This window comes from Monodon monoceros, unplaced genomic scaffold (genome assembly GCF_005190385.1).
Source record: "Monodon monoceros isolate NGI ecotype Baffin Bay Population unplaced genomic scaffold, NGI_Narwhal_1 Super_Scaffold_16, whole genome shotgun sequence".
NCBI classification, from domain to species: domain Eukaryota; kingdom Metazoa; phylum Chordata; class Mammalia; order Artiodactyla; family Monodontidae; genus Monodon; species Monodon monoceros.
Genome location: NW_021703772.1, coordinates 56,872,299 through 56,881,428, shown reverse-complemented (window position 1 = coordinate 56,881,428; position 9,130 = coordinate 56,872,299). Strand labels below are relative to the sequence as shown.

Sequence of the window (9,130 nt, the reverse complement as noted above, 5' to 3'; positions counted from 1 at the left end):
AGAGAGAGAGAGAGAGAGAGAGAGAGAGAGAGAGAGAGAGAGAGATTTATTTTCTTTCATCTCATAGGGCCGACAGAGTGAGCACTTACTGGACTTCAGTTAACAATGATGCTGCTAGAGAAGTATTCCGAGGATAACCCCACACCTTGAGTTGTCGGACAAAACAGCGGAAGATGGTTTTCTGTCCCATCTTTTGTTTTGCGAAAAAAACATCAAGTTACCCGGGTCCTCGGGCTCTGCACCCACCCTCCGGCTCCCCCTTCGCAGTGAGATTAGTGCTTCTTTGAGAGGGAAGACTCTCGCTGTGTTTAATTCCCGCCAGGACTGTAGGAGTTCTCTCCATCCCAAACAAGGGCTCACCGCCCTGCGGGAGGTAAACCTGGTTTCACCAAATAACGCTTCGGTTTGAAGAGGTTTTTTGTTGTTGCAAACAATTTACATTTAATAAAGCCTAATTGTGCTGTTAAATCCAAATGGAATACATCTCAGACACAGAAAGTGCCTAAACTCAGGATGCCACTGTCTGGCTCTTGCTCGAGACCCCTTTCTTCACCCCGGGTTTGCTGTTTTTTTAAATCCTTTTGATATCTCCAGCCTGAGTGAAATTGGGTATTGCCTGCAGAGGGAAAATTAGCGCCAAAGTTGACAGACTTGGTTAAGAGCACTGTCCAGCCAGTTCTGCTGGACTTTACTTTGGAATTAAGACTTTATTTCTACACTGAAGTTTTGGCTTCTTTCAAGTTAATTAGAGTGGTGTCCTGCACTTTCTGCTGTGGCCATCAAGGAAAACACTTTCAAAGGAGTCCCCAGGACCCCATTCTGTTAGGACCCGGCTATTGTTGTCCTGGCCCTAATGGCCACCGATTAGGTGGTTAATTGAGCTCATTTCTGTCTTGGCAAGCAGAGGAACTTACGTTCTTCAATACATCTAAATCGCAGCCTGCATCTACCCCTTCCCCAACCCAGGTAAGGGACATGATTTGAAAGATCAGCTACAACGAGGAAAAGAGAGGATGTGACTTACAGAATATCATCAGTTCCCAAAAAGGGTGCTTGGGCAGGCAAAGGAGGGAAAGGAGCAAGTGATGGGAGGGGAGAGCAGAGGTGACCTCATTCTCTCTGGTAGAGTAGGACTTTGGGCAATGAAGGGCCACCTTGAGTTTCTCACCAAAATCAGGAAAGATGGCAAAAATCACTGAATAACAACACATCAGTTTTGGGGGATATTTTTGTTTGCAAAGACTTTCGTTTAACAAAGAGTATTTCTGTTGTTAAAGCCCCAACATCATACACCTACCCACCCACACACAGCGTTCAGTCTGTGCTCCTGGTCAGCTAAAGAAAGTTATTCCCGTGAAGTTTAAACCTAAAATCAGCTTGGATACAGGGTATACAAGCTAAATGAAATGCTCCTGCAAATTCAGCCTCAAAATTGCTCCACTACCTACCACCCCCAGCTTGTAAACTATGTGTCGTCTTAGTTCATAAACAGAGCAGCCCTGACTTTGCCTGGTACTCAACCACTGCCCTATGATCCAATAGCAGCAGCTTCCCTGGGATGCTAGGTTTAGGGGGCCCTCATAGGGTCCAGTCAGAGTCTCTTTCCTAAGGGGAATCCCCTCCCCCAGGGCCAGGACCTAGAAGGCTGTACTGGAAGAAGGTTCAGCTGCAGAATAGCAAGAGGCTATGCTCCTTACTGTTCAAAACTTCCCTGGTCTCTGAATACCTGCTAGGATGGGTAGAGAAGCTCCAAGTCTTGCCAGAGTTCCACAAGGAAACTGGAGGCAAGGCCACCATTGAGAAGTGTCTTTCAACGAGAGCATTAATTCAGACTTTGCTTCCAGTCCTGCACAGCTTAATTTGCTGCATGGAAAATTAAGCCAAAAGTGAAGGGCTGTCCGAAATCAACAAAACTTGACAAGTTCTTCCTTCCTATTTTAATTTCACTTTCTTCATTTTTTTTAGCATATAATCAGTCATTAAAATATATTTATCAGATAGAAAATGGAGCAGAAATTCCAGGGCACAAAATCACAGAGATATTTAGTTTTGAGAGACTGAAAGTTTGTTGGTTCCAGTTATGTCTTTGAAATATTTCAACAAATTTATTTGAGGTAACAGAAAAAACAATTTTTTAAGTATCTCCATGTTTTCCCTCTCTGAGAAAAAGAAGGGGATACAAAGGAAAAATAAGAGCATTTCAGGGGGCGGCATCCCATGACTGGTTTGGTACTGAAATTGTTGGGTAAAGAGAACCCAGCCAAACTCTTCCAAAAAGTCAGCAACCCTGTCATCTGGCTCTGACTGGCATGTAAAAAAACAAACAAACAAATCCAGCTTCTCTTGCTAACTTCTGCCTTCTCTCAAGTAGCCGAAATTGTTCTTACTAGTAAACTTCGATTCTCTGCAATTTTCTGCAGAGGTTTAGGCCCCTCCCGTCTTTAATTGATCATGAACATGTCTAGGACTTCAAAAAGGTCAAACAAATTCTCCTGCTTTTCCTTTCCAGCACCCCTCTCATAACTTTCCCCTTTATTTGAGCCTTTTATGGTTACTGCGTTTTGCGTGTCAACACTCCCAACACCAGCAGCCCACCCTGCGATGACGGGCCAGGTCCAAGAGGACCTCCCTTGCTCTTTTAGTTGCCCCACCCAGGTCCTGTCTTGGTCCAGGAACACTGGGGCTAGGTGACAAGCTGGCTTCATCAATCACAGGCTCAAGGAAGTGATTTTCTTGGAGGTGGGCTGGACTGGGGTGTTGCTGCTACATAACGAAATGGGCTCACTCTGAGGGCTCTCCCACCCACCCCAGTACTGTCGGCTCATCAGATCTAATGTTGCTGCTAAGTGGAGCCTGAGAGTTGCCGCAGAACTCACATAGGCTCCCCGCTAATGTCTAAGATGGAGGATGATGGACTGGGGTTCTGTGGCTGAGGAATGGAAGGGATGAAGAGGGCTCAGGGTTGTGATCCCTAAACCCTGGCAGGACTGCCCGGAGCCCACCCTACCCCCTCGAAGTCAGACCCTGTTGCTCTGGGCTGCTCCCATCACGAGCCCCAAATTTGCTTGGGAAAAACACCCTCTTAATTTGCCTCTCTCACTTCTCTGCAGTTGGCAGCTTGGAAAAGAAAACGAAACAAAGGTCCCTGGGAAAGTGAAGTTTTCAATTAATTGGTGTGAGTAACGGGAGGGGGTGGGTGGTGTCTGCAAAATGCAAGAGGCAGTTCGGCTGCTGGGCGAGGCGCAGAAATTTCCTGGAGGGCGGCAGAGTGGCTTTCTCCCTGCGTCCTTCAGAGGGTCTTTCTGCGGACCCGGGGAGGCTGCGCCAGGGCTGGGGAGCCCAGCTCGGGAGTGCAACTCCCGGCTGGCCTGAGTGTAGAGGCGAATAGCGTGGACCAGGCGTTCGGACTTTTTTCGCTGGGGCAGATCCTCTGGTTCGCCGCGCCGAGGACGGGTCTTTTCGTCCGCTTGATTTATTTGTAAGTCTCTGTCCCCGGCCCCAAGGGCGGCTTCGTGGGCATTTTCCGGGTGGACGGTGTGTGCGTATTGGGGGAGGGGGGGTCTGCTCCAATCGGTCTTAATTCGGAGGATCGCCCAGGAGAACACGCGTTAAATGCCTTTGCCCCGTAGCAATACGCAAGGTAGAGAAAATTAGCTTCCTTGGGTTTGGGGTCTAGGTCAGCTAATCCGAGGAATTAAACAACAGGATCAAAAATCAGTCTGTTTTCACATTATTCTGATCATCCCTGTCCTTCTTCATTTAGCTGTGCAACTCAGGGAGCCAAGGAGAGGTGGCAAAAACTGCCGTGGCCGAGACAAGGCGCAGGCCTCAGCGCCCGCCTCAGTCGCAGACGGGGCCTAGGATGGGCGGTCGCGCAATCAGCTCGTGGGGGTGGCTGCGGCGCAAACGCCTGGGTCCGGGGGAGGGCGGGAAGGGGCGGTGGGCTGCGCAAGGGCTGGGGAGGAGTAGGGGCTGGAGTGGGTGGGTCCAAGGGGCCGGGGCCCGGAGCCAGGCTGTCCCGCGCCCCCACCCCCACGTGGCCCTGCGCAGCCAATGGCACGGCCCCGAGGGGGAGCCCTCGGGGAGGGAGGCGGCTCCCCGACCGGCTCAGGCCCCCTCCCAACCTGAACTTCGTTTTTATAAACGTCCCGCGATGAGCTAACCTGTTGGAGGGCGGGCTGGCGGGCGGGCGGGAGGCTCGCAGAGGGAGAGAGGGCGAGAGGAAGAGGGCGGGAGCGAGAGGACGAGAGAGAAAGGAGAGGAGGGAGGAGGCGCGCCGCGCCATGGGGTCGTGCACGGGGCCGGGGCCGGGCCAGGCCGGGCCATGAGCCGCGCCGGGAGCTGGGACATGGACGGGCTGCGGGCGGACGGCGGGGCCGCCGGGGCGGCCCCGGCCTCCTCCTCCTCCGTGGCGGCAGCGGCGCCGGGCCAGTGTCGCGGCTTCCTCTCGGCGCCAGTGTTCGCCGGGACACACTCCGGACGCGCGGCAGCGGCGGCGGCGGCGGCGGCGGCAGCGGCGGCGGCGGCGGCGGCGGCCTCTGGCTTCGCGTACCCGGGGACCTCTGAGCGCGCGGGTTCCGCCTCGTCGTCGTCATCTTCGGCTGTGGTCGCGGCGCGCCCGGAGGCTTCCTCCGCCAAAGAGTGCCCGGCGCCCGGCGCGGCCGCTGCAGCGCCCCCGGGCGCCCCGGCCCTGGGCTACGGCTACCACTTCGGTAACGGCTACTATAGCTGCCGCATGTCGCACGGCGTGGGCTTACAGCAGAATGCTCTCAAGTCGTCGCCGCACGCCTCGCTGGGAGGCTTCCCGGTGGAGAAGTACATGGACGTGTCGGGCCTGGCAAGCAGCAGCGTACCGGCCAACGAGGTGCCCGCGCGAGCCAAGGAGGTGTCCTTCTACCAGGGCTACACGAGCCCCTACCAGCATGTTCCCGGCTACATCGACATGGTGTCTACCTTCGGCTCCGGGGAGCCTCGGCACGAGGCATACATTTCCATGGAGGGCTACCAGTCCTGGACGCTGGCCAACGGGTGGAACAGCCAGGTGTACTGCGCCAAGGACCAGCCACAGGGCTCCCACTTTTGGAAATCATCCTTCCCAGGTAGGGACATTGGGAAAAGGGGAAGGACAAGAGGGAGAGATGCAAGGAGGGAGGGAGAGGAAGAGAGAAAAGAAGGAAAAGAATGGACTGGGAGTCTATGCCCCTGCTTGGGAGTTGGGCACCTATCCTCCTCCCCCCAACCATGGTTAACTCAGTGGAACAGTCGGTCCAGTTTGTGTGAAATCTGTAAATTCATCCTTTGATTTAAATTCCCTCTCTCACAACCCTTTTCTGCCTGTGTGCGGGCATAGGCCTATTTTTCTCCTAAAGTTGAAGGTCTTTGCTGCCCTTTGCTCAGGCCTTGGCCCCTCCTCCCCAAAGAGGTGTCACGGAGTTGAGCCCCGCTTTTCAAGGACATGAATAACTCAGAGTGACCACTAAAGCTTCCAAGAGCTCACAAGCTCCAAACGCAGGAACACGAAAAGTCAAAGTTTGAATAAACAGCCTAGATATTTATTTTTAAGTCTGAGTATGTTTGTGTGTTTGTAACCAGCATTTGCAGAAACTGTCCTTATGAGAGTCCCCAGCAACTACACCATAAAATCTCAGGCTTGTTAAGATGCCGGTTTGAGAAACCATGATGATCCATCATACTGGCCTTCACTTTGAAGTGTAAATAATCTTTCTTTAATAACATGTAAATAATATGTCTGTGTAAATAATAATAAAGTGTAAACAGCCTGTCTTTCTTCATTCTCTGTACCCCCTCCAAGTCTACACACACAGTCCCCAGCTGGGTGCTCCAGATATCCCGGTATAATTTTTCCTGTGCTGTTTTTTTATACCAGGGGATGTGGCTCTAAATCAGCCAGACATGTGTGTCTACCGTCGGGGGAGGAAGAAGAGGGTGCCCTACACCAAACTGCAGCTCAAAGAACTGGAGAACGAGTATGCCATTAACAAGTTCATTAACAAGGACAAGCGGCGGCGGATCTCGGCTGCCACGAACCTATCCGAGAGACAAGTGACCATTTGGTTTCAGAACCGAAGAGTGAAAGACAAGAAAATCGTCTCCAAGCTCAAAGATACTGTCTCCTGATGTGGGCCAGATTGGCCACAGAGAGCTTAAATGCTTCCACTTGCCTCCAAAAGACCTTTGGAAAGACTTAAATATGTATTTAATTCCCCCATTCCCCTGCCAGTAATGGCAAATTTTGTGAATTGTTTTTCTCTCTTCCCCTTATCTGGCTCTAAAACCTCTTGCTGCCCAACCTGATTTCGTAGTTCTGTTTCTTACTTGTTTATTTTTTATTTTGCTCTTGTCTAGGTTTATTTTTTATGACTTTTTAATGTTCTGTTTCTCCCTCCAGGCCAGTATAAAGGACTTGAAGTATTTTTAAATAATCCCCCCAAATGAATTTCAGAAGTGCCATTTTGATTTTAGGGTTTTATTTTTTTTAATCACTTTTTATGCCTGTTTCTAGCATTTCTTATCTTCATAATCCATTAGGGCAGAATGATTTGCAGTCATTCATATCCTGTGATTGGGTAATTGAATCATTAGCTCTCAGCAAATGGAAACAGCTCTGGGCAAGCAGTGTTCTAGGGTCACTGGGAAAGTCTAAAAATAGGAGGCTGGACGGACTGTGATGGCTTTAAAAGCAGCTACCTTATTAAATAGGGTTTGTATCAATATTGGAGTGAAGACAATCTTTCTGACTTTGGGTCTTTCGCTTGCTGTTGTAATTGTTTGTGTTTAATACACCTTGTAGATGTGTGCTTTTATAATCTTTAATTTGGAAATAATGTGTCCTCATGATGCCTTCATTCCTCTAGATGCAGATACTTAAATGGCTGCAGTTGGCAGAGTGACCCACGGATGGTATAAATGCATCCCCTCTGCTTGGCCTCCAGTCTGTGGGGCTAGAATTGAGACCATCTCCTCAGTTCCCTGAAAGAGGCTTGAATCAGTGTGGCCATGGGTGGGAACTTTTATCCAGAACCCAGCGAAGAACTTGACTGTGTCTGAACAAATGTATTGGGCTCTCGTGGAGCTTTAAGACATCTGACAAATGTGGAGCTCTGAAGTCCAGGAAGAAAAAAAAGATGTTTCTGAAAGTGATGATAAATAACTACTTCTAAAGTGCTGCATATTTATACAACTGAGAGATTATTTTTGTAGATGCAATGTCTGTGAGCTGAGATACATGGGCAGTGCTTCAGGCATTTAAAAATCACTTTTTTACTCCTAGGGAGATGCAAATAAACAGAACTCTCTTGTTTCTTCTGAGTCTTTATACATTTGTTTTCTTTTTCCAAGCTTGTGTTGCCTCTAGAAACTGGTCTCATTTATTATAAAATCTTGTTATCCTGAATGCTATGGGATTTCCTATAGATGAAGGAAACTCAACACCAGTTCTGGTCTGTAAAACCTCCAGCTCTCCACTTCCATCACCCCTTCCCTCTCCTTTTCCTGTGCCTTTAAGATAAATAGTGATAACTTTAAATTAGCATATAATTTGTGGTGTCTAAAATTATATTTTTTACCAGACCAGATCAAAAAAAATTCCCAATTAAATTCTACTTCTGAAAAAGAAACATTTCAGGCTTATCCCTTATCGCCTTCTCTCGGCAGCCTGCACACAGCAGTTGAAGACTGAAACCATAATTATACACCCTAAACCTCTAGACGCAATTTTTAGGCATTACTAACTTTATTTCTGAGGGCTTTTTGCCACTCAGGGAAATGGCCGCTGAGAAGCTGAGAAGCTGGATGCCTCGTCGTTGTTAGCGCCCGGGCGCGATGAATTCAGTGGCTGCTAACTTTTGGTATGTGAGTTAAATACAGTTGTGTAAAACCCCACACGATATGTAAACTCTTCTGTTGGGAGGATTCCCCTATGGATCTGCCAGAGAAGGCTCAGAGACCCAAGGTTCGGAGCTACTTTCGTTTTCTTCTCCTCGGCTTGATTTCTTTCGTATCTTGCAACCGACTTCGAGCAGGCAACTTCGTTTTAATTGAGACAGGCAGATAGAGAGGGAGACAGAAAAGGAAAAGTGACCACGATTCAATCTTTCAAGAAGAAATAACCCCTGAAAATGGGGCCACACCGTCCCGACCTTCCACTTCGGGAAGAGATACTAACATTTTCTCTCTTTTTCTCACAAGACGTGTTTTCATTTGAAACGGGCCTGTTTCCCCTTCTTCTCCATCGTTCCCCCCCCCCCCCCCCCCTTCTTTTTTGTAAATTCCAGACTCCAGGGCCGCATCCTATTTCCCAGGTCCATTTCTCAGGTTTCCTGACGTGGATAGGCAGGATTGCCTCGAGGTTTTCCTTTCATCTGTAGTCTGCCGGTCAGTTTTCCCCGCCTAAGAGAAACGGGAGGTTTGCTGAAGATTAAAACTGCGCTCAAACGCTCTCCAGTGGAATTTGAATTGACGGCTAAATCAATAACAGATGAAGACTTTGTTATTTATATGCATTCCTTTTATATTCTGAATTGAGGAGGGAGGAGCGGAGCCGGTCGGTGGTCGGAGGGCTGATAGGGAGGCCCGCGAGGCGAAGGGAGCTTCAGGGAGAGGCCTTTGCTTCGGGTGGAGACTGAAAGGCCGCAGGAAGAGCGCCTCCAAAACCTGGAAGGTTACGAGCGCCGCCGGTGGAGGATCAAGGCAGGTGCGTCTACGCGTGATTCAACAGGCGAAGGAGGCTTCGGATCCGGGACGTACTGCCACACAAAGGGGCGGCCGCGACGCTTTCCAGTCTCTGGCAGCCCGCTGGGTCCGTCTGACTCCGCTGTCCTGGGGCCAGCTTTGCAGCTACGATCTCCGGCTTTCCGAGACGCTCGGCCGCGCCTGACAGCGGGCCTTGACCGCACGAGCTGGCGACCCCAGGCCGGCTGCGCCGCCCTTCACTGTTGATCTTGACCATGCGGCGGCGCCTCACCAGGCGTGGAGCTCGCTCGCCATCTCCTGGGCAGTCAGCGGCATTGGCAGAGCTCGCCGTTTAGCTCCGCAACCAAATCCTCTTTTCCCATTCTCCAACTCACCAACAAAGCCTCCCTCCCTCCCTCCCTTCCTCCCCCCCTCCCCC

The 9,130-nt window shown here is 50.3% G+C and overlaps 1 protein-coding gene across 1 annotated transcript; it reads left to right on the top strand.

Moving 5' to 3' along the window:
* The first annotated feature begins 4,171 nt into the window (after positions 1-4,171).
* On the top strand, positions 4,172-7,329 carry HOXD13 (homeobox D13). The gene is made up of 2 exons (XM_029225669.1): positions 4,172-5,099; positions 5,888-7,329. The coding sequence occupies exons 1-2, from the start codon at positions 4,325-4,327 to the stop codon at positions 6,136-6,138; spliced, it is 1,026 nt and encodes a 341-aa protein (XP_029081502.1). The 5' UTR covers positions 4,172-4,324; the 3' UTR covers positions 6,139-7,329.
* Positions 7,330-9,130: the final 1,801 nt, after the last annotated feature.